A 25,473-nucleotide genomic window follows, 5' to 3' on the forward strand; every position below is an offset into this window, starting at 1 on the left:
GCCAGAGAGAGTCTGTTAGATCTCTCTCTTCCAGTTCTTCTTCACCTTGCTGTCCACCTCCCAGTTCGCCCCAACTTTTGTCTTCCGAACTATGCCCCTCTGCAAACCACCGTTCCAAATCTATACTGCTCCACTGCTCCTGGGCAGCTTCAGGATCCTGGTCAGGAGCAGGGCAAAGCTCCCAGTTGCCCTCACAGTTTGCTTGCCGACTTCCCAGGTTCAGCTGGGAAACAATCTATGGGTTCATTCAGACTTCCCCTTGTCTCCCCTCTTTTCCCGAGGGGAAACCCAATCTTTAGTGCTAAATTGGAGCAATTGTTTGATGGCGGAGCAATATCCTGGACAACAGATGATGCAGAAGCTCTCTCCCCCATCTGTTTTCACAGGACTTGGGTTAGGATCCTTGGGCTGTGATAATCCATCTTGCTTGCTTGCAAGGGGGGTGGAGAGGCCTATCTTTGGATGGCAACATTCAGAAAGGTTGAAATTTACAGCCAAGAGCATAATATCACAATTAAACACACACACACCCCGCCAGCAAGAAAGTTTGCTCAGTTTGAAAGTCTAGGTTACACTGTGGCTATTTGGTGTGTAACAGATTTGGCAAGCTTAATGGGCTGGGTTTATTCTCTCTTGACATATATTGCCATCCACTTGGAAAGTTGAATTTTCTGTGATCGGCGACAAAGACTCCATTTGCACTATGCATTTAAAGCAGTACCATGTCATGTCAAACAGCCCTGGCTTCCCTTACAGAATCCTAGGAATTTTAGTTTAAGGGTCTGGTAGTTGTTAGGAGAACCCCTCCAACACCAATTCCATGGTCAGAGCCAGAGTTCTCATAGTTCCCTGGGAAGAGGAGTTGATTGTTAAACTACTCTGGAAATCGTAGCTCTGCGAGAGGAATAGGAATCTCCTACACTCAGCACCCTAAAAAGGATTCTTTAGAGGAAGCCATGGCTGGCAAGATACTTCTTTAACTGTATAGTACAGATGGATTGATTTGGAAAGCACTGAGCTTAAAAATCAGTGGGAGTTGTCATCTCTTCTTTTTAGATGTGGATGCACACTTTTAAGAAGATCCAAATTTAAAGGCACAAGGGCACCCTGACTAACATGTCTGTCAGAGTTTACAGGGTAAATTTCCACAGTAAGTTCACGATTTACTGATGGGGGAAACTCTGCTAAGAAAAAATAACACCATTCCACCTATATGCTTCTAGCAGGATAGTTTCACACGAGTTGTGCATGTATATCTTCAAAATAATAGCCAATAAGACATTGACTTGGATTTGTCCCAGGGATGATTGTTCACTCTTAATGCTTTATCAATTGACTGAAGAAATCTGGGAGGCAATTTAATTTTTCTTTAGTTACAGGATTCAGTTGACCTCTTCACAGTTGCAATTCTGCGGGGAATGGTGCTGTAAATTTCATCACACCTCGATCCGTTTTATCAATTTACTGTCAAATTTGTGGCTTTTAAGATTCAGAGGTTTCATAGTACAGGCTATCAGGCTAATTAAATGTTTCTCTGTTTTGAATTTGAGATTTTTCTATGTGTGAAGCACTGTCGGATTTCATTTGATGGGTTGATCAGTTTCCCTGTTACTAAGCACATTTGAATTTTAATTCTTATTCTCCAAGCTGAGGGCAGGACCCCCCTGCCTCTTCTGTAGTCTGTGCCCTCATAGCGTTAAAGAATCAAACACAATCGTGATCTGAAAGCAATTGCTTGGAATCTGGGGAAAGCCCGGGTTCCACTGATCTCTTCAGAGAAGCATTAGGTTTACTTGAAATGATCATTTTGACTTCACCTGAAGAAGTTTTAGTTCAAGAGTTTACCATTGGAGTTTTAATGTTTCTTATATTTTGGTTCTCAACACCAGTGATTCAGTTGCATGAGGATCTGTTTTTCTAAGGCGATGTCAATAGGAACCACGCTCAATGATGGTCAGGGCATTTCTGAAGCAAATTCAATCTTAAGATTCAACGACCACTTTTATTAGTGGTGGAATGGAACCTGTCCTGGTCGGTTAGTCTCTTGAGTTCGGAAACAATTGCACAATCCACCTTAGTTGGTTGCCTTCTTGTATTTGAATTTTGCACAGCCTGTTTCCCTCACGCGTTTTCAACAAATATTTCAACGATAAAATAACGGCGAAATGGCTTTGCTTATTGCTGAAACCTTTGAATATTTTCAATAATAAAATGAGTCATGAGCATTTGTACTGTACTTGGGTGACTGCTCCTTAAAGCAACTGAAAGGACAAATAAACAAATTACTGGGTTTCCCCCCCCTTCTCCCCCGAAGCAGTTCTTTAGCTGTACTGGGCAGAACTCTTGATAACCTCTTGTTGTGTTCGAGAAAACCTTGAGAAACCAACTGTTTCCTAATTAAGCCGTTTTGATGAAATGCCTCTCATTCGAAAGAGGTATGTCCACCCCTCATCTGTTGATGTGGCAAGTCAAAATAACACATGGGGGTTTTTTTTCTGGGCTAACCTGAAAGAACTTGCCAGGTGTTTGAGGGTTTTTATTTGCATCTTCCTTCAAAATGAGGTGACCCGGGGTTTTGTTTTTGGCTCTTAAAGTGTTTCTTGGAAGCTGTCGTTGAAAGGTTTACATAAATTTAAATACCGAGAAGTTCAATGCCAAAAATAAGGCATTTCTTTCTTCCTTTTTAAACTGCTTAATTTCAGCCTAGAAGTTTGTGGTCATTTAGGACAGCTCAAAAGTCCTGATTGGTTATTGCCCTTTCCATTTAAAAAATATGATGATTCATAAGTCTCCGAGAAGACAGGCATCTAAAGTTTCTAAGTTTCTGAAGTCTCAAAGCAAACTTTCAAACGGGAGATGGGTGTTAGATCAGGGGAATTAAATATTTGATCCTAAATTTGTTTGAACAGCATGTAACTGATAGAATGTACTTAAAAGTAGATGGTTACATTTTCTTCTTTCACCACAAATTTAGAGTACTTGGATTACTAGCTTAAAGAACTTGAATAAGTATTCTTTTCGCTGAGAATGTGTATCTAAGAATGAAACAATTCATTTAATGATCTTTAATGTGGACATCTGTTTCATTTAAGTTTCTTTGAAAGTAAAGATTTTTTAAAAATCTGTTGTTCAGATTCATTTATATCAATTGAATGCAAGTTGCTATTGTAAATTTTGGAGATTTTGATCTTACTATTCTGTGTTTGCTCATTCTTTATTCTTTTAAATGAACAAGAATTGGGACTTAGTTAAAAACAACAACAATTACTGAGTGGTCTGTCTCCTTCAGAATCAGAAGTGGTGTTATGTGGCTAACAAAATTGTGAAGCAGAATTTTCAAATTGTTGTTGATTCTCTAGATTGTTAAAACAGAGGCTAAAATACCTTTCTAAAGAGATAGCCAGCTATTCAGTTCCATACCCTAGAAATTTTAAAGCATTTTCTTTATACAATTCTTATTTGTATTTTCTATATAAATGTCGAACTCATTGTGGGTTTCATGAGCAAATCTGTTAATCACTGTCATGATTTTCCTGTTAACTGAAAACGAATACATGGGTTTGGAAAGTCTGAAATATGTGTAAAATTTGATGACAGCTTTTCTTTAAAATGTAAAATTGAGTGAGTAGTTTTTATCTGGGCAAAGCCCTGGTGAGGCAATTTACCTAGCATCAGAATTTTCCAGCATCTTGACCTGGTACCAGCATGATGGCTGTGAGAGTAATATGAGCGAATATCAGACATTCTGCAGAGCTGAACTCTTGCTTCTTCCAGCTATGACAATCTTGAAATCTGAATACTTGCGCTAGTTTTGTTAACTCTCCCTTTGTATCGGTTTAACAGTTCGCTTGACTTTCAGGGCCTAAAGAGAAATAAAAAAGCTTCTCTTTGTGGTTACTCTTGTCTGATGAAATAGAAAACTGAGAGGAAAATGAATTTATTGGCTTCCAATGCACGCCTTTTCGAAGGCACTGGAATTTGGAGAAATTGGCCTAGTTGTATTTTGACTGACTTTTGGTTTTTGTTGGTTGATGTCCCACTCTAGATATTATGCCAGCAACCCCATACCCTCCAACATGACCTCAGGAAAAATGAGAACACCATATTCCGGGGCCGCACTCCCTCGTGAGTCATGTGACCTGTGCGAGATTGCAGTCCCAAAGAAAGCACTTTTTTGGACACTGCACCGAAAAAGTGCATTTTTGGGCACCACACAAGATCATGCCCCCCAAGCTTTTTTCAGGCATAGTGCCCCCAAATGTGTGAGATTGTGTTTTTTGGGGGTGAGAGGACACCCCAAAATCACATGAGACCATGGTTCCCAAAATATCCACCATGCTCTCGCAGGAAAAAAATGCATGTCCCTGTTTTTCTGGGACAGTTGTGGGGTATGCAACCCTGATGTAGTAAGTTTCAGGGTGAGGCTCTTGTCATGATGACCTGTGATAAGACAGATATTTTTTTTTTACGGCGCTACTTAGAAGATACCTACACAAAATTGGGAATTTGCATGAAACTGCTCATGCCTGGTAACTATGTTTGTTGCTGCTTCCCTCACCATACGTAAGTAACCCAATTTTTATGCATCTATCCAGCTCTTCATATTGTGAAATTCAATGCAGATTGGATAAAGTTGTTCACAATACCACAGAATCATTGAAATTGGACCTGCAGGGGATGTGATTCAAAGACCAGCTGGAATCGGCCGGGTCTTCCATTCACCCCACTGCCATGTATTCACCAGCCTTGCCTTTGATATTATCTGCACCTTGAATCAGTTACAGTGGTGGCTGTCGTTTCCCCTTTTCTCTTGCAGTCAGATTTCCTTTAGTCGTCCACACTTAGCCACAAAACCCCCGATGAAGTCTGCTTGCATAATAAGCAGCAAAGTTTGTTGTTGTTGAATGTAATGTATACATATCAAAAATAGGTAGATAGATAGATAGATAGATAGATGATATAGAATATATGCACTAGAAAAGTAGCTTGTTGACAATTGGAGGTCATTTTGGACAATTCTTAGACAGCTTGCATGAGGGTGTGCACAGGAAGGATTCTGCTTTTGCTCAACTACGACTGCAAAATAAGCCCTGCAATATTGAACCCATCATATATGTATGTGTGTGTGTGTTTACAATCCTTGCAAATCAGGGAGGCTGAAGGCACATGGATCCACATGTGGTGGAACTGTAAAAAGATTAGACAGTTCTGGAAAATGATTTATAACAAGCAGAAGAAAATGTTCACATGCTCCTTCCCAAAAAAATTGGAAGCCTTCCTGCTAGGAATTATGGGTAATGAAATTCCCAAAAAAGTTTAGGAGAGTCTTTATGTATGTTACAGTAGCTGCCAGAATTTTAATTGCAAAAGCCTGGAAGGGAGAAGATATCCCATCCAAATAAGACTGGCAAAAAAAACTCAGAGAGTATGCTGAACTAGCGAGCCTATCAGTGAGGTTACAAGACGTTACAGATGAAAAATTTATCAGAGAGTGGGACATATATAGAGTTTATGTAAAAGAACATTGTCAAAATATTAATCCGTTGGCAGGTATTGATTGAACTTCTGTGGGTGAATAGGATAATATTAGAAGACTTAAAGTAAGTCAAACAACATGGAGAAAATAAAGTTAAGTGTGCATCCAAGAAATATAATCTGGGAACATAATGGGAAGATCAGAGGTCACGTTGAAATCAATTGCAAAAAGATGTAAAAAGAAAATAACTGAGGAACGAACGACTGCAGAATTTTTTCCTTTTTATGCTGTCTTCAACATCTAATGATAATTTGTTATACAATTTTCAATTAATAAAGCATGGAAACAATTCTTGCAAATCTTGTTTTTAAGCAGTGGCATTTAGATTGAAGCAGTAGAGCAGGTTTAGCATCCATAGCTAAAATAAGCGTAGACTTTAAGTAATGAACTTAAGGTAAAGGTAAAGGGACCCCTGACCATTAGGTCCAGTCGTGACCGACTCTGGGGTTGTGGCGCTCATCTTCCTTTATTGGCCGAGGGAGCTGGCATACAGCTTCCGGGTCATGTGGCCAGCATGACTAAGTCACTTCTGGCAAACCAGAGCAGCACACGGAAACACCGTTTACCTTCCCGCCGGAGCGGTACCTGTATATCTACTTGCACTTTGACATGCTTTCGAACTGCTAGGTTGGCAAGAGCAGGGACCCAGCAACGGGAGCTCACCCCATCACGGGAATTCGAACCACCAACCCCCTGATCAACAAGTCCTAGGCTCTGTAGTTTAACCCACAGCGCCACCCGCATCACTTAGCCGTGTGTTATAAGTGCAAGGGCAGGGCTGTTCTTATGAGGATTTCCTACTGGCTCCATCAGTGGCTAACTGAAAGCTATCTTCTTGTTCTGAAGCTGTGCAACACTGAAGCTGCTTCCAGGTGACTTGTCAACATTGATCCTGATGTGTTTGCACAGAGTTTGTGGGGGGCTCACGTGGTACCCACTGTTCATTTGTTCGCAGGCAGGTTACAAGACGTCCCATCAAGTAGTTGTTACCTTGTAGTTTCTAATGCATTTCTCCAGCACCAGCCTCATTGCAGAGAAATCTAGTTTTGTGGGCAAGGGGAATGGATTTGTTGCCCAAGCTATTGTGCAACCTGCATGTAGTGGAATCCCACACACAAAACAAGGAACAAACGAGAAGGAGCTGGCTGGGGCTGATGGAACTGAGAATCCAACAACATCTGGAAGCCAGCATCTTGGCTGCCCCTGCCCTAGAGCACCCTTCCCCAACCTGGTGCCCCCCATACGTTTTTGATTGTACTGCCTGGTGCTCATGGGAGTTGTAGTCCAATTCATTTGGAGGATACCAAGGAAGGATGCTGTAGAGAGATGTCATTCTATAAAGGCAACACTTAGCAAGATGGTCCCTTCCAGTTCTACAGTTCTATGAGTCTTTAAGATTGGTCAAAGGTCTGTCTTGGTATAAGTTGGCTTCCAGTGAGGGAGGGAGTATCACCTTTGTGCCCAGCTTCTGAAGTTTCAATGTTGTCTGACTGGCTGCTGTTGAAATGTTGGACTAGATGAGACCCTTCCATGAGTTATACGTATCTAGTGAAACAATTTTTTTTTTAAGATAATCTTTATTGATTTTATGATTACATACTATACATATACACATTACTTTACATTTACATTCACTCCTATGAGTTGACTTCCCTTCTTCCTTCTTCTGGCTTTTTAATGTTGTCTCTAAGTTTTTTGCATTGTCTTTATTGATTTTGTATATTGTTCTTCTTCTTTCAACTTTATCCCTACAGTGTCTATATACAAATAATTTTTTCTGTATGTACACGTCTTGTTGTTTGTCTATATTCATTTACAGATACAATTGGTTACCTTGATTGTATTTTACATTTTAATTCATATTGTCATTTAACATCCAATAAAGTTTCTTTTAATTTCCCCTTATGAAATCAGTAGAATGGGAATAGTGAAACAATTTTTAGCTTAGGTTTCTCTGTCTCTTTCTACCGAGACGCCCACTTCTAACTCTGTCTGAGATTGAATTATTTTGGTGAGGACTGATTAAGAATACGTTTTATTGTGGGGAGAGAAGGCTTCATTCAGCTCAGCACTGTAATAATCTTGAGAACGAAAACATCTATTAAAAAGTAATACCCGTGCTACACCGTTACTCTTTGCTTTCCATTACTTATTTAACTAATTCAATATAGCAGTGCAAATAGTAACAGCCTTCCCCAAGCAACATTGAATGCGCGCTTACTTAATCTACATTCATTTTAAGAAAGCGGTAAGTTGTGTAGAATAGCACATTAGCAATTTATAGCATTGCAGGACAAACAAGACATGTTAAAATGACAAATGGGCTGGAGATAATGTTTCCACCGCCAAGATTCACTTTGACGTCTGGGTACGTGGTGGTTTGTGATCGTGCGCCAATGAAACCAGGTCTTAAAATGGCTTCCTGGGAGCAGCACCAAGTGAAAGAAGACAGTCTTTGAATGTGTGTGCACTTTCTCTTCCTTGATATATTTATATTTTTTTATGCAGGGAATGAAGTATCTGTGCATTCCTGCTGCAGATTCGCCCTCACAAAATTTGTAAGTATTTTTTTTAAAAAATGGCAACACTAGACAAGTGAACTATAGACCCGGTACTGTTTGATATGGAATGCCTCCCTCTTGGATATGTAAATATCTTTGACTTCTTAACAACTCCATTTCCCTTTTTATTTTTACATGCAACAGGTGGCGGTATTCTGTGTTAATGCTACACGGAACAGTTCCGCTTAAGTTAATGGGCTGGTTTGTGTCCCTTAATTTCGTTGGCTCTACTCTGTGTAGAAGTTTGCTGGATACAGCCCTATGTCTGAAAGTCCTGTTACCGGCGAGAGATAGGTGTAATGGTGGACTCTTTGACTTGGGAGGTCTGGATTCAAATGTCTATCTGTGCCATGAAGTTTCCTAGGTAGTTTTGAGCAAGTTGAGCTTTTTAAATTTTTTGGCCAAAATCTCAAAAAAAGAAAAGAGGTTTTGAGCTATTTTTAAGGAAGTTTGCCAAAATGTACACTTCGGACGTGTTGACGTATGTCTGGATTTTCCTGGACATTTCAGTGATTTCCGCCCGAACGCTGTTTACGAGGGCCGAATCCCGGCTGTGTCTGGGAATTCCAGATGTATGGCAGCCCTAATGTGGTTGGGAGGATAAAAGGAATCAGTTCTCCTGGAAGAGTTATGCCAGGATAGAAAAGTGGTAGATAATGGGAATCAGAAACATGGTGTTTGTGAGCCTGGCTACAGTCTCCTAAAACCGGTCTGTACAACTGGAGGTGCACCAAGCCAAATGAAGCCAAATGTTCTAAAAACCCCTTTCTTTCTTTTGTTGCCTCCTACCTAGAAATGCAAGAATTGGGATGGGGAAGAGAGGAGAGATTGTCATGCACCTCGCAGGCCACAATAGCTTGCTGGGGGTGCTGCATTTGAGTTGCCAGTTCTCAGGTTGGGTTGACCTGTCATGTTTCTCCCCCCATATCGTTTCAATGCAAAGGGGCTTTTGGCTACCTTGACTCTGAAGAGTACAGTGGTACCTCAGGTTACATAGGCTTCAGGTTACAGATGCTTGAGGTTACAGACTCCGCTAACCCAGAAGTAGCACCTTAGGTTAAGAACTTTACCTCAGGATGAGAACAGAAATGGTGCAGCAACAGCAGGAGGCCACATTAGCTAAAGTGGTACCTCAGGTTAAGAACAGACCTCCAGAACGAATTAAGTTCTTAACCCGAGGTACCACTGTAATTGCATCAACTTTACAAGAACACTTGGACAGGAACCAAGTTTTTCTTCTCGTCGTCAATGTTTATGCATATGGGAGGTGAGAAGGGAGGGGGGTTTCAGCCACTTCCTGATAATTTGTTTTATAGAGAAACAAAAGTAGTTTCAAAGGGCCTGCCTGGTGCCTACGGAAGGAAATGTAGCGCTGCCTTTTTCTCTCAGATCAAAGCCTTTGGCCTGATGCTTTCGAGAGATATTTTTAGTAGATTTGCTTCTCTGGTGCAACAGAGAGATCCCAAGTATCTTGAAAAACGAGTTGATTGATTATTTCAGCTCATTCTGGGAATACTGATCTGGGGAGCAATATTTGAGCACCTTTTCTCTTTCCACAGTGCTGTTTCTAATATCGTTCCATTTATGCCCATAGAGCCTCACAGAGTTGTAAAAGTATTGAGAGAGCCCGAAATTGACACTCCCTATATCTGCTGATCTGAAGATACAGTGCCATACTCCGCTGGTGCTTGGTACATGGAATATTTTCATCAGTGTTTACTGGTGGTTCCCAAGGGTTCTAATGTGGCTTAGGGAACAGGATCAGGCCAGCAGACCAGATCCTCTGTCCCCTAAATCTATCCCCCACCTCGGGCTAAATATAACAGGTTGGCAGGAACTCCTCCTGTTCAGTCACTTGGCATTACAATGACATTAAGTGATGCAGCGCTTTAGAGACCCGACAATCAGCTGCTCACTGGGACGTCAAAGCACCATGTTGGGTTCTTTAGGATATTCCTCTTTGCTGATGGTTTCTGCAGTTCCTCTTGGGTTATCTCTGTGTTAAGCCTTTTTGCAGTTCCTCTTGGGTCATCTGTATGTTAGACTAGTGAAGACTTTTTATCTATTAGTTAAGAGACTTAAAATGATAATAATTTGAAGCAAAAAACAAGATGTGACGTTTCTGTACCATTGGAAGAGTTTCCAACTACAGATTCAATGAATTCAGGTGCATTTGGATGTCTTGAAAAGCTACCACCCTGAAGTGAATTATGTGGCACCCCCCTCCCCAAGGTGAATCAAAATATTGGAAGGTTGTGAGTCTAAGGAATGCATAGGCAAACTATGGCCTGGGGGCCAGATCCGGACCATGGATGGTCCATGAATCAGCGTGTTTTTACATGAGTAGAATGTGTCCTTTTATTTAAAATGCATCTCTGGGTTATTTGTTGGGCAAAGGAATTGGTTCTTATTTTTTTCAAAATATAGTCTGGCCCCCCACAAGGTCTGAGGGACAGTGGCCTGGCCCCCTGCTGAAAATGTTTGCTGACCCCTGGTCTAAGGGCCTTTCCAAACTTACCATTTATAGTGATATAGTTGCTGTGTTTTTTTTTTTTAATGGCATGGTTCCAGAACAATATACTCAAAAAATCCATTTCTTTCTATTGCAAAATAATAATAATAATAATGATAATAATAATAATAATAATAATTTTAAAAAATCAAACTTTTGGGAGACATCCATAATAGTAATAGTAATTTATTATTTGTACCCCACCCATCTGGCTGGGTTTCCCCAGCCACTCTGGGCGACTTCCAACGAAGATTAAAAATACATTAAAATATCACACATTAAAAACTTCCCTGAACAGGGCGGCCTTCAGATGTCTTCTAAAAGTCAGATAGTTGTTTATTTCCTTGACATCTGATGGGAGGGCGTTCCACAGGGCGGGCGCCACGACCAAGAAGGCCCTCTGTCTGCTTCCCTGCAGCTTAGCTTCTCGCAGTGAGGTAACCTTGTTATTTCCATTTGTGTGGCATGTGCACAATCATGGTCCCAGTTTCTGTGCAGGAGGGGTTGTTGGGTGTGGTTTGGGAGATGCCTGTCTTGCACCCCTTCTCCTTTGACCTGTGCAAGCGTCCTGTGATCTCAGCTCAAAGAAAGGAGATGGCAGAGAGAGAGAGATGATGGTCCTGACTCAAAGTCCTGCCCACGACAGCAGTCATTAGCTACAGACAAAATTTCATCACAGTAGCCAGGTTTTCCGTAGCTCAGGCACAAACGTTTTTCTAATTTCCTGTGGGTATGCCCCGCAGAGGACCTTAAGGTCTATGAATAATCATAGTTTAGAGGTCGCGGGCCCTAAGGAAGTTAGATTATCCTCCACCAGGGCCAGGGCCTTCTCAGTGATGGCTCCGACCTGGTGGAATGCTCTGTCCCATGAGACCAGGGCCATGCAGGATTTAACTTCCTTCTGCAGGGCCTGTAAGACAGAGCTTTTCCACCTGGCTTTCAATTTGAACCTGGCCTGATCTTTTGTTCCCCTTCCTTCCCCCTCCCCTTTCTGTGAAGATTGCCCGCTCTGGGCTCCCACAGCTGGTTCTCCCCTGGTCTGCTCGCTGGCCCAAGTGGGACTAATTTAGCCAGCTAGCCCTGGTGATCATCTAATGTTTATTGGATGGATTTCCCCCTTAAATTGATTTTTGATTTTATTGTTATTTACGCTTTATACCGTATTTTATGCTGGGGGTTTTTGTAGCATCAGTTAAATATTTTTACCTTGTTGTTAGCTGCCCTGAGCCTGGTTCCCTGTCTGGGGTATAAATAAAATTATAATTATTATTACATACAGGGGTGTTGAGCATTAAACACATATATACCCAAAGGAAGCATACTCCTAACTCCAGTGTGTACTGGGCTGGAGGAGCACAAAAGTACACAAGGGGTGTGACTAACGGACACAGAACATTTCTCAACTTGGGCACAACCCGCCATTAGTGTGGAAAGGAAAAGCCTGCACTCGCGGTCTAATAATGGCAATGTGTGACCAAAAGTGCAGCCAGGGCAGCTACAAATTCACTCTTGAAAACGTTGGATCAAACAGCTGCCAGGCCACTATAAATGGTGAGCGTGGAAAAAGCCCCCAGTGTGATCCCTGTTTCCTAATGAGTCGCGCTTCCGGCCTGCTGAACTGGTTGTTGAACGAGCTACCAGCAGGCAGCTCTTTCCCAGAAACCAGATGTGCACTTGGCGCTATCACTGGGCGAAAGGGCAAGATGGGGACATAGGAACTGCCTTCTTCCAAGGCAGACTGTTAAGTCCATCTAGGCCAGGATTGTCTATGCTGACTGGCACTGGCTCACCAGTTTTCAAAGAGGAATCCCCCAGCAGAACCTGGTACCTTCTGCATGCAAAACATGAACCTAACCGCTGAGTTACAGGCTTCCCCTCCTGGCTGTTCGGTTCAGTGAGTTCCCTTGAGACACTGCCGCTCACTGTGGGTTACCGTGACTATACTAGTAGATGCCTTTGTGTATGTGTGATCTGGTAGCTTTCCCAATTTAAGTAACCAAGACCCAGATCTCCTGTGCTCTGGATTTCCCTGGGCCTTCCATTTATTCCCCTGTGGCTCTCTCTTTGCCTCGGGTGGGCCACAGGGGCGGTTGCCCCGGGCATGACATTGTTAGGATGTGTGAGATTTCAACACCCAGTGCTGCCTCAATATAGCTGGGCTCTTTTGAAAACGAACCGGGAAGTTGCCTCTCCGGACAACGTAATGACTCTTCTTTTATTATCTCTGCGGCTGCAATCTCCCGGGTGACATGGACACCCTTAGGCCGTTGAATATGCATGTGTACGCCGTGCATCTCCCTCCCAGCCACCCCTTCCGAGTGGTCCTGGGCACTGGCAAACCATGCTATGCCACTAGGAAGGGCCCAAGCATCTAGTGGCGCTACAAAATGGCAAGAGTGAGAAGATGGGTTCTTAATAGCTGTAAGACCTGTTGCAGCAGTAAGAACAAATTCAAAGAGCCCTGCTGAGTCAGCCCCAAAGGCCCTTGTAGTTTAGCATCCTGTTCTCATAGCAGCCAACTGTATGCCCGTGGGAGGCCAGTCAGCAGCACCTGATTGCTACAGCACTCTCTCCACCGGTGATTTCCAGCAAGTAGTAGTCAAAGGCATAGTGCAGGCATAGGCAAACTTGGCCCTCCATATGTTTTGAGACTACAATTCCCATCATCCCTGACCACTGGTTAGCTAGGGATGATGGGAGTTGTAGTCCCAAAACAGCTGGAGGGCCAAGTTTGCCTATGCCTGGCATAGTGCCTCTAGCAGTGGAGATGGAACATGCCCATTGTGGCTAGTAGCCACTGATAGACTTATCCTCCATGATGTGTACCTTCTCTCAACACATTGTTGTCTAAGCTGAAGATGAACCCCACAAGAGGGGTTGTAATTTCCCAAGGCCGAGCTGAAAAGCTAGGGGTGGGTGGGAAGACTCTAGCCTTGCAGATGTAAGATTTAGGAAGTTTACACTCTGAGAACGATTGTGGGGATTTCTTCTGCGTTGGGTACAAATGTTTATTTCAGACTGTGCTGTGGGTGGTGGTGAAGTGTCCCCAACCGTGGAGCAGCTGCTTCAAATGAGCTACTAACACTATACAGTGGTACCTCAGGTTACATACGCTTCAGGTTACAGACTCCGCTAACCCAGAAATAGTGCTTCAGGTTAAGAACTTTGCTTCAGGATGAGAACAGAAATTGTGCTCTTGCGGTGCAGCAGCAGCGGGAGGCCCCATTAGCTAAAGTGGTGCTTCAGGTTAAGAACAGTTTCAGGTTAAGAATGGACCTCTGGAACGAATTAAGTACTTAACCTGAAGTACCACTGTAGTTACGGTTTGGGGAAGGGGAGGGGAGCACTAAATCCTAATATATTATCACCCATTATCCCACCCATCCTTACAACAGCTGTATAAAGTAGACTAGGACACCACGTTAAGGTCCTTGGAAGACAAAGGTGGTATATAAATGTAATAAATAAATGAAATATCTCTTTATTACAGTTGACAGCTGTGGCTGTAGCTTGCCTAAGGTTACCCATAGGCTTCACGGCTGGGCTGAGATTTGACCAAGCCCAAGGAGTTGTGAGTTGGACCAAGGGGTCCTGGTGCACAGAGTGTGCTGCTAACCACTGAGCTGCTTGGTGTTATTCATACATCTGGACCACACTGTGTGTGCGTACAGCCACATGTCACCACCCAATTTACTGGCTGCAAAAAGTGGGAGGCCAGGGAATTTGGGAAAAAGAAGTGAGGGTGGAGGAAGCTTGCTACCTCAATTTCCTTGTGATAATCACTGGCAAGGTAGCCATCATACATGCAGAGTTTGAGATGGCACTACATTTTTAAAAACATAAGAAAACATTACACATTAAAAAGCTTCCCTATACAAGGCTGCCTTCAGATGTCTTCTAAAGCTTAGTTATTCATCTCCTTGACATCTGATGTGAGGGTGTTTCGCAGGTTGGGTGTCACTACTGAGAAGGCCCTTTCCCTGTTTCCCTGTAACTTCATTTCTTGCAATAAGGGAACCACCAGAAGGCCCTTGGAGCTAGAGCTCAGTGTTTGGGCTGAGCGGTGGGGGTAGAGACGCTCCTTCAGTAACAAGGGGAATGTCCTTCCCCGCCCAACGAAAAGATGAAAAGCAAGAACAGGCCACAAATCAAACCACATCAAGTTCCACACGCCTGGGAGAACAAGAATGCCTTTGCCCTTGTCCCCAGAAACCCACTAAGTTGGTGTTACTCAGTATGTTGCATTGCTATCCAAATATTTGGCTGCAAAGGCAACCATGTCTCTCTAAAATACAGCATTGGGCAATACTGCAAACCTCTTTCAGAAGGCAAATCAGTGGGACAGAGGAATAAGAAATCCCTTAGCTTAACTGGGACTAAATCAAGTCTACGTCTAATTTTTAAGGGTCAGACACTTCAAAGAAAGCATTGAATTTATCCATGAATGCCGGCTTGGAGGTCAGAGCTGCCTTGTTCACTGGTACGTATTTCAATTAAGACTATTCTACATGTGATTATTCCTTTTTGTTTCTCAGCCTTTCCAGTCTCAGTCATGATCTTGCCTTCCGCTCCTGAAGATTGGGGGAAGCAAATGTGTCTCTGAAGCGTTGCCGCTTCCCCTTGCTGCTTATTGTACTGGAGAGAGGCAATAGGCCCACTTTTGCTATTAGTTTCATGGGTCCAGAAAAAAGTGTGGCATTGAGAGCCGGGCTATACCCACCAGATTGCCCCCAGTGTTGGTGAAGCCTGATTGTGTGCGTGCATGCTATACTGCATTCCAGCTGTGCATTGTTCCAAGTTGCATGGAGCATCTATGCTGCTGAAGGCATGAAGTTGCCCATTTTAGATTGCTTGCTGGTGCAATGTCTTTAGAAATAAGGTTCATTGAGGGCAAGGCAACTTTACAAAACTACAATTCCCAGAAATCTTAGCGGGAACTCATGCCCACTAAACTGGTATAAGCTTGTGGTGCATTCCTGTAACAACAACAACAACAACAACTACAACAACTACAATTTATTATTTATACCCTGCCCATATGGCTGGGTTTCCCCAGCCACTCTGCATGGCTTCCAACTGAATATTTAAAACAATACAGCATCAGACATTAAAAACTTCCCTAAACAGGGCTGCCTTCAGTTGTCTTTTAAAAGTAAAATAGTTGTTTATTGCCTTGACATCTGCTGGGAGGGTGTTCCACAGGGCAGGCGCCACTACCGAGAAGGCCCTCAGCCTGGTTCCCTGTAACCTCACTTCTCACAATGAGGGAACTGCCAGAAGGTCCTCGGCGCTGGACCTCAGTGTCCGGGCTGAACGATGGGGGTGGAGACGCTCCTTCAGGTATACAGGACTGAGCATTTTCCGCAAATGCTCGTATTTTTGAATATTGCCATCATGTTCAGCACTGCACTGCTTTGGGAAGTATGCCTTGCTTTGAAACTTGAAATTTATACACTTGCCGAATGAGAATCATCATTATTTTGCATGGTTTGTTTGGTGTGTTTTTTTAAAAAAAGAAAAACATGCTTTCTGTCAAACCTAACGTCCATGATGTGCTTTCAGCTTACTATAACCTCTATGTATCTACTTTGTCCACACCTGCTTGGCAATGCAGCCTTGCCGGCGTTTCCAGGAGTGCCACCTTGGTTGTGGCCTACATAATGACCATCACTGATCTCGGCTGGGAGGACGCGCTGTCGGTAGTGCGAGCGTCGAGATCGTGCGCCAACCCGAACGCAGGCTTCCAACGGCAGCTGGAAGAGTTTGAGAAAACTGAGCTTGCTCATGTAAGTACGTAAGGACTCCACGCAAGAATCAAGGTTGAGGAAATTCTCTTAACCTGAGGGGTATGTTCCCTCTCTTTGGTAGCCTTCTGGGGCCACTTGCCGGCAGTGGGTTGTGGCCAGAGCAAGACATTTAGCAGCAGCTTGGCTGCAGGAGTTGCTGGAAGGAGGCCTACAAGGCCTCATCCAACCATCTTAGGGACTCCACTCTGGATTTACTCCTTAGCCTTTTCCCGAAGATATCCTGCAAGGCAGCAGAGGTTGAGGATCAGAGTTTACCTTCTCCTAGATGGGCTACCTTCCCAGGTTGATGAGCCCCATCTGTCCCTCACTTCCCTCTATGGCACATGCAGAAACTGTCTTCTTGACCATTGGACCCGCTACTGGTCTTGTCTGCTCAAATCACCGGAGCCTGTCTTTGCATGCAGAGGAAGTCCCAAACCTGCCAAGCATTTGAGACCCATCAGCTACCCTCACTTGGCCAATCAAAACCATTTCTTGGGGTGTGGCTGCTGTCACGTGCTGACAGCTTCTAGGAGCCACAGGTGGGAGCTGAGCGCAGGGTGGGGACTACCCCAGAAGAATGGGAATGTGTATTACAGTGGTACCTCGGGTTACATATGCTTTAGGTTACATACCCTTCAGGTTACAGACTCTGCTAACCTAGAAATAGTACCTCAGGTTAAGAACTTTGCTTCAGGGTGAGAACAGAAATTGTGCTCTGGCGACACAGCAGCAGCAGGAGGCCCCATTAGCTAAAGTGGTACTTCAGGTTGAGAACAGTTTCAGGTTAAGAATGGACCTCCGGAACGAATTAAGTACTTAACCCGAGGTACCACTGTAGTTCACTTCACAGTGTGGTAAGTCTTTCCTCCTGTGTTTGGGGGCCATCCTGCTTTTTCTGCTGAGTGGGGCTGTGGACCTCTGCCCCCAAGGCCTCCCTGGATGGCAGCATGGATCTGACATGTCAAATGTCCTCTAATATATGATGCATTCGTTAGTACATTTTGGGCAGCTCAGTGCATTTGTAAAGTCTGTTTAGCCCCTTATCTTTTAAAGGAGAGGCAAACTGGCTTTGTTAGAACATGCTTGGTAGCTCTGAATCAGCTGCTGCATATAAGATGAATGTATTATTCAGTTCTGAATATTTGTTTCATCTCAAAGGCTTACCATTCCCAAGCTATGGAGGAGTAGAGTCCATGGAAATAAACTGACTTTACATCACAGAGGGACTTTCCAGCCTGGTTGTCTCCCTCCTTAATTTGAACCCTCACAGTCATTTCTGATCCGATAAAGTTTTGACTTGAAATGATGGATTGTCCTTGCATTATGCAAATGGTGTTTAGGGAGATCATAGCATGTATTTGGGTTTGGCATTTTGTGCTGTTTCCCCCCCCCTCCCCCCCAATTCCATGTAGGAGAAGAGTCTGCAGCTTTCATAGAAAAGCACATAATATCCTGTGAAAATATATTCCTACAAATATATTCCCCAGAGTGGCTGGGGAAACTCAGCCAGATGGGCGGGTATAAATTTATTATTATTATTATTATTATTATTATTATTATTATTATTATTATTATTAGGGGCTGCTCCATCCATCTTGCCCATATGGCAGGGATGCCATGTCCACCTGCCAACATATATATATTGAAGGTGAAAACCTGCCTGGGCCAAAAGTGGGGTGGCAGGTGGATCAGTTCCCAGTACCTCGGGTTACAGACGCTTCAGGTTACAGACTCTGCTAACCCAGAAATAGTACCTCGGGTTAAGAACTTTGCTTCAGGATGAGAACAGAAATTGTGCTCCGGCAGTGTGGCAGCAGAAGGAGGCCCCATTAGCTAAAGTGGTGCTTCAGGTTAAGAACAGTTTCAGGTTAAGAACAGACCTCCAGAACAAATTAAGTACTTAACCCGAGGTACCACTGTATAGCACTTTGAAAGAGGCTCTCAAGTAAAGATGAAACAATCATCTGATTGGTGGATCTTGCTGAGCCTCTTTGAAAACGCCATCTTGTGGAACACATTGCATCCCCTGATGTCATTGGAACAACAGGTGATTGGCAGGTGGGTAGCCCTGCCTACCTGTCAAACATGGCCTGTGTAGGTTAGGGGAAGTAACCTGGCTTGCAGACCAGATCGTGTTCCTCATCCCTGCTATATATGTATGCAGTGCTTTTTTCGGGACGGACGGACACAGGGGTATGCATACCCCTAAACATTTTGTGAATCTAAGTTTGGCCTCATTGAGGGACAGTATTTCAATATGAGTAAGAAAATGAGACTACCCCTAAACATTTTAAAAGAAAAAAAGCACTGTATGTATGGGATCTGTACATTTCTCCCTTTGAATCAGGGGTGCCAAGTGAAATAAAATATTGGGAAGGGGAGGTAAGCCCCACCCCACATAATCACATGACATGACACTTGCACATGGCATGACACTTGATGGGCAATGCCCATCAACTTTGCGGTGGGACCCTCCAATACTTTATCGGGTGGACTTTTGCCCCTAGGAGTTGGCTCTGTGTTATGTATCTGTTGCCAAGAAATGGGCAGTTTTGATGTTGACTGCTAACAGCATGGAGCTCTAAGCAATGAATCCTTCTCAGCTCAGTGGGTCTCTATAGGAAGTGTGCATTGCAGCCCTGATCCCTGCTTTCCCCTGCCCCTTCAAGTCATGGGACACCTCAGAATAATGTAGCTGCCAAGGATGAGTGAGGTGCAATCCATCTCTCCTCTTCACCTAGTGCAGTCTGAGGCGTTTAATGTTCGTTTTGCTTTAAGGATGGTCGTGCTCAGAGTAGCCAATATGGCTGCCTCCAACTCTTGTTGGACTCCCAACTCCCATCAGCCCCAGATATCATGACCAGGAGTCAGGCATGATGGGAGCTGGCTCTCAATAACATCTGGAATGAGATCCCAGGGAAATAAATTGACTTAAATTCCTTCATTTAATTGTACCTCCCTCCCTTACTTACCCATTAGGGTAAACACTGCTTTTTTCTGCTACATGAGCCTTTTCAAAGCAGCAGAAAAAGAAACCTCCTTTGGCTAAGGTTATTTCTCTCTCTCAGCTATGTTTAGCCATTTCACAAATATTTTTAATATGATATTTTCCCCCTTTCAAAGGTTGCCGGCTGTCCCTTCCTTGTCCCCCAAGGGAAACTATTTCCTGTTTGTTTTATTTAAAGACCACATTACTGCCAGGCTTGTGTCCGCCTCCCACAACCAGAAAACTGCTGCTGCTACTACTGGGTTGACTATCCTAGTATGAGAAAAGTTGGGGAGAGATGCTGCTGCCTTCATCCTTTACGCACCTTCATAGTTGGCACTCCTGCCACTCTGTCATTGGTATATTCCCTTTCTATTCAATGTATAAATATTATAAGCTGCTGCAATCCTAAACACACTTGCTAGGGTAGGCACCCCCAACTTGCAGCCCTCCAGATGTTTTGGCCTACAACTCCCATGATCCCTAGCTAACAAGACAGGTGGTCAGGGATGATGGGAATTGTAGTCCAAAACATCTGGAGGGCCGAAGGTTGGGGGTGCCTGTGTTAGGGAGTGAGCCACACTGAACTAGGAAGCTCTTCATACCAAGCTAGACTGCTAATTGATCTAGTCAGTACTTTTTTCGGGGGGGGGGAGTGGGGAATAATTATTATAATTATTATTATTAATTAATTATTTGTAACCTGTCCATCTGGCTGGTTTCCCCAGCCACTCTGGGCGGCTTCCAACAAAGATTAAAAATACATTAAAATGTCATACATTAAAACTTCCCTGAACAGGGCTGCCTTCAGATGTTTTCTAAATGTCAGGTAGTTGTTTATTTCTTTGACATCTGATGGGAGGGCGTTCCACAGGGCGGGTGCCACTACCAAGAAGGCCACTCTGCCTGGTTCCCTGTAGCTTTGCTTCTCACAGTGAGGGAACCACCAGAAGGCCCTCACCACAAAGTTTGTATGTTTCTTTATTGTGGGCCCAAGTCACAGTGCCACAGCCCCACCCCACCCTGGCAGTGGCTAAATGTAAGATGTGATTAATAAACTCAAGCAGACAATGATCTGAATTAGAAATGGCCACAGCTTTATTGATTACAGATAGAGGTGGATTTGGGTGTATATCTGTTCCAGACTCCGCCCCCCGTCCCCGCCCACAAACAAAAAACTATTTAATTTTTAAAAGGAAGGGAACACAGTTCCGCCAAGTTCCTGCTATAAAAAAAGCCCTGCATCTAACTCAGCTTTATCAACAGTGATGGAGAGCAGCTCTTCAGGATTTCAGATGGAAATTTGTCCCATCCCTTCTGGAAGATAACAGGGCTTTAATATGTTGGGGATGATCAGGGCTTTATTTCAGCTGGAACTTGCTGGACCTCAGTTCCTGCACCTCTCTGATGGGTGCCATTGACATTATAAGGAAACATGGGAGTCGTTCATGGTGCATTCTGGCACCTCTTTTTCTAGAAAAATAGCACTGGGGCAATGTAAACTTGCGTCAGATAACCACGAATTGTACTTAGATTTCTTTCTGAAAACAGCCTCTGGTAGTTCCGGGAAAGATCTCTCCCCAAACTTTTGACCTTTCGAATAGCATCTAATGTCATATTACGTCTTTGCATAGCTTAGGTATACCATTTTTGCAACATATCAGACAGACAGACAGACAGACACTCCATAATGATTTTGTGTAAGGGGGGGGGGGGGAAGGCTTGCATTAAAAAAGGACCGAGAGGTGGATTTTTTTTTGTTTTTTTGCATAGATTCAAATCAACTAGATAAAAATCATATTTTATTCAAATTCCAATTACCTAGATTAAAATCGCTTAGGTATATAGTGGTTTTTAAAAAGAATTCTGTATTGACGATCCAGTTTTGAATGCAAATTTTCAGTTCGCTTCTTTCCCAGAAGAGCTAAAGCAAACTTCCACCTCCACATTTATTTTTTCACAGGACAAGATGCCTCCATTTTAAGTGCTGCTTCCCATATTGTTCTTTTTATACCCTTTAAATATTTTTCTAGTATAGGTACTTGTATTTTAAAGAGTGGTTTTTTTATGTTTTCAAAATGCCTCCTGATTAATTGAAGGCCTATTTAGCCAATCATAAATTATTATTTTTTAAAATATATATATACCCAATTGCAGGGGGACATCTGGCCCAAGTCCCTACTTGATGAAGGAAATCCAGAGCCAGGATATGTTCACCTTACTGTTTCCTCCACATCCTCCGCTCCATATTGATCCACGGGTTCCTACAAAAATACTGTTTTTTGGCATGTGTGTTTCACCCCTCAAACCAGCTTCAATCCAATTAGAAAACATTGCCGACAAAGGTCCCTATGTTAAAGCTATGGTTTTCCCAGTAGTGATGTATGGAAGTGAGAGCTGGACCATAAAGAAGGCTGATCGCTGAAGAATTGATGCTTTTGAATTATGGCGCTGGAGGAGACTCTTGAGAGTCCCATGGACTGCAAGAAGATCAAACCTATCCATCCTTAAGGAAATCAGCCCTGAGTGCTCACAGGAAGGACAGATCCTTAAGCTGAGGCTCCAATACTTTGGCCACCTCAAGAGAAGAGAAGACTCCTTGGAAAAGACCCTGATGTTGGGAAAGATGGAGGGCACAAGGAGAAGTGGATGACAGAGGATGAGATGGTTGGACAGTGTTCTTGAAGCTACCAGCACGAGTTTGACCAAACTGCAGGAGGCAGTGGAAGACAGGAGTGCCTGGCCTGCTCTGGTCCATGGGGCCACGAAGAGTCGACTAAACAACAACAATTGGTTCCACAGTTCACCTGTACACAGGGGCATGGCATAGGCAGCACAAGGGGGTTGTTGCTGGGGCGCAGGTTTGTGGGGTGCATTTTGCTCCTCATACCACCCCTGCTAGCCCCACACTGCTTTGTGAGTACGATCACTCATCCCAGCCTCTCAAAGCAGTGCGGTGCTGGCAGGGCGTTAGCATGATGCAACAGGCATGCGCCCTTAAAATCAGCCCAGTCAGACTGATTTTATGGACGCAGGCTTGCCGTTCTGCGTCCTCCTCATGCCCTCCATGTACTCCCCGTCAGCATGCCCATGCCCTCCATCCCTCTGCACCTTGAAGACACGCTTCGCCACTGCCTGTATATACCGTTAAGAATTTTCTTTTAATAGTCACCTGACATCTTCCTTCCTATAGCTTAAGTCTACTAGGCAGAACAGAGGTTGCCTTTTTTCCGATCAAGGGCCATATCCACTTGGAGAGGATCTGTCAGGGGGCCACATGTGAAGAGTGGGTGGGGCAAAGGACAGGTGGGAGGGGCCAGAGCTGAAAGTGGGCAGGGCTACCCCTTTTCCTCGCTCTCTTTTTGTGCTACCTCCTCTTTCCTCCTCATCCAACAGCGGAGGGAGATATTGCCCTTACTAGAGGTCTGAAGGTTTGATGAGGCCCTAAGGTAATGGGGCCCTTTATATGTCCAGCTGTCCTTTGTCAGCAACAAATTCTTGCTGTTTTTTTGTGTTGAATATATGCTATATGGTAATTTATGGACTTAATAGGTATCTAAAGCCATTTGCACATGTAGAATTTAGGCACCCTATACATAGAAATGAGCAAACCAGTGATATTTTAGGGAGCAGGCTAGCAGGCGGGGCCCATTACTTACATCATAGGAGCCTACACAACACAAAAACAGTGTTGCTGTATGTAGGTTTTACTTTATTTGTTTTTTTATCTTATATTTTGGAAATGTACATCCAGGTTTTTTTCCCTTTAAATTTTTTGGGGGCCCCCAAGAGAGTGGGGTCCTAAGCTTATTGCTTGTTTAGCTTAAACATAAATCCAGCATCCCTCCCTGAGATCTGTAATCATTTCCAAATCAATTTTAAAACTACCTAAAACATTTAAAGCCGCTCAAACCCTTTTTATATCATGCTGTGTTTCAATGTTTTTCTTTGCCTTTGCTTTGTTTCGTCCCTACAGGTCAGAGAGTGGCTCAGGGCTGAGTATGGAGAAAGCCCATTGCAAGACAAGCAAGAAGCCCAAGATCTTCTGCAGAAGTTCAAGGTGCATGCAGCTGCAGCAGCAACTCAGTCAAGTACTTCTGGAAGGCAGTGGAATGATAGCTTTGCATCGGTGGCCTCCTTGTCAATGCCTGCTCCTCAGTAGCAGCAACTAAGACACTAATGCGTTGCTTTTCCATGGCTTCGTTTGGACAACATGATAAATCATCATGGTTGGAATGAGCCTAAGTATGTCTGGGACTCACGCATTTCCCCTCCTCTCCTCCCCGCACAACCACACAGAGAATGGAGGTTTTAGATTAACCACAGTTTCGCTTGTGTCTGAACCCTAAATTGTGGCTCATCATAACTACGGCTTGTTGAAACAAGACAGCTTCATAAACCATGGCTTGACGTTGGATTGTTTCAGAAAATGATAGTTAAGATTAACTATGTCCAACTATTGACATGGATATGCCCAAGTTTAGAGGACACAACAAACTGTAGTTAATCAAAAACAGAAGTAAAAAAAACTCCTTGTGGATGTGTTAGAGAGGGGAGGGAGGAAACACGTGAAGCCAAGGCCCCCCTAGACTCATTTCCGTCACAATAAACCGTAGTTTAATCATGGTGTCTGAATTCAGCCAGTCACTAGACAGAGCACCTTTGATGCCCTCCTGCACATGCACAAAGAGGTCTTGTTTTGTATGTGTTGGCTCCATGATGAGATGCCTTACGTTTTCTTAGTAGGCACATCTCTGAGATATGAGGAGCAGGACTCCAGAATTCCCAACTTGGCACCACACTTGCAGGTTGACATTGGCTTCCATTATGTGGGCACCAAGCCCCACTTTCTCTCCTAGTGGCTGTGTAAAGTGGATGCCGCATTCTAACTGTCGAGATGCCAAATTGTTTTCTATGTATCCCTCGCGTGTTCTTCAGGTTGTCTGTATAACCAGGGTTTGGCACAGCTGCACTTTTCAAAGTTTCTGGTTCTTTCGGCACGTAATGCTCTAAATAAGGGCAGTGCGTTTCACGGAGGCCTTTGTGCTCACCTTGAGCTCTGGTTTTGCTGCAGGAAGCCCCTTGGCTGAAGAGGCAAGCCATTTTCCAATGTAAAAAAACCAGCTGCTCTCTTCAGCGACAGGGAAATGCTGCAGTCCCATCAGGGAACAAAGCTCTGGCAGTGTTCATGGTTGTCTCTTCTTGTGTATATCCCTTCTTAAATTATCTTGGAATGTATGGCTAATAAAGTTATATATTTTGTTCTAGAGTGAAGCAGAAGTATCGCAACTAACCTCATCAGTATTTATTGTCATGGCTTTCACCTCAGAGAAGTTGTTCACTCAAAATATTTTTATATTTTGGAGGGATCTGAAAGTATATTGCAAGATGTATATATAGAGAGAAACTAAAGATACAATGGCTGTTGTGCTGAATTAAAGTTCCGAATGTTATTCTCACAGTACTACTGAAAAAAGGTTTCTTGTATATTAGTCAGCTTGATGGAGTTCCATCTTTAATTGCCCTCCCCAATGGCATATATTCAATAAAAGCTCCAGTCTTTTTCTAAATAAAAAAAAAGCCAGTGTTATCTCATTGCATTTTTCTGGATAAGAATGACTGCGGTTGACATCAGTTGTTGGTGATTCCATTGAATGATCAACCAACCTGAGTGTGTTATGGAATCTGGACAAACTCCCAGAAGACAATTGGATTTGTGAGCTGTGTCTTATCTACAGGGGAAACGAGCCATCTGGATTCATCATGGCAGTAAAAAATGCCCCACTAAAATTAAGAAGTGGGGAACCCCCTCCTAAGATTGTTAGGGCTAGAATTTCTTTAAAGTATTGCAGATCAAATGCTTAGAATACTGGTTGCCTGAAGCAGTGGTAGCAGGAGGAGTAAAATCAATGTCCTATAGCCTGATAGCAATTTCAAGAGCACGACGACACTATGTGCTTAGGACAGGCCATAGAATCCTGGATGTACCCCTAACAAACTACAGTTCCCATGATTCTTTGGGGGAAGCCATTGGTGTGGATGTGCCCCAATTCTTCATATGCCTGGAAAAGGGTGTGGTTGCCTAAAAT

General features: G+C 43.5%; 1 protein-coding gene across 2 annotated transcripts in view; it reads left to right on the top strand.

Moving 5' to 3' along the window:
• The window catches only part of DUSP22 (dual specificity phosphatase 22), a gene marked incomplete at its 5' end in the record, with an annotated part of 72,167 nt that extends 47,193 nt beyond the window's left edge, over nucleotides 1-24,974 (top strand). For both annotated transcript variants that reach the window (XM_081918295.1, XM_081918296.1), the window contains 4 exons: nucleotides 8,045-8,094; nucleotides 15,015-15,089; nucleotides 16,224-16,395; nucleotides 23,361-24,974. In XM_081918295.1, coding sequence (XP_081774421.1) covers nucleotides 8,045-8,094; nucleotides 15,015-15,089; nucleotides 16,224-16,395; nucleotides 23,361-23,546 — 483 coding nt within the window. In that variant the 3' untranslated portion in view covers nucleotides 23,547-24,974. The remainder of the gene's footprint in view (nucleotides 1-8,044; nucleotides 8,095-15,014; nucleotides 15,090-16,223; nucleotides 16,396-23,360) is intronic.
• Between the last annotated feature and the right edge of the window lie 499 nt (nucleotides 24,975-25,473).

Source organism: Podarcis melisellensis, assembly GCF_964234715.1.
Source record: "Podarcis melisellensis genome assembly, chromosome: 7".
Classification (NCBI taxonomy): domain Eukaryota; kingdom Metazoa; phylum Chordata; class Lepidosauria; order Squamata; family Lacertidae; genus Podarcis; species Podarcis melisellensis.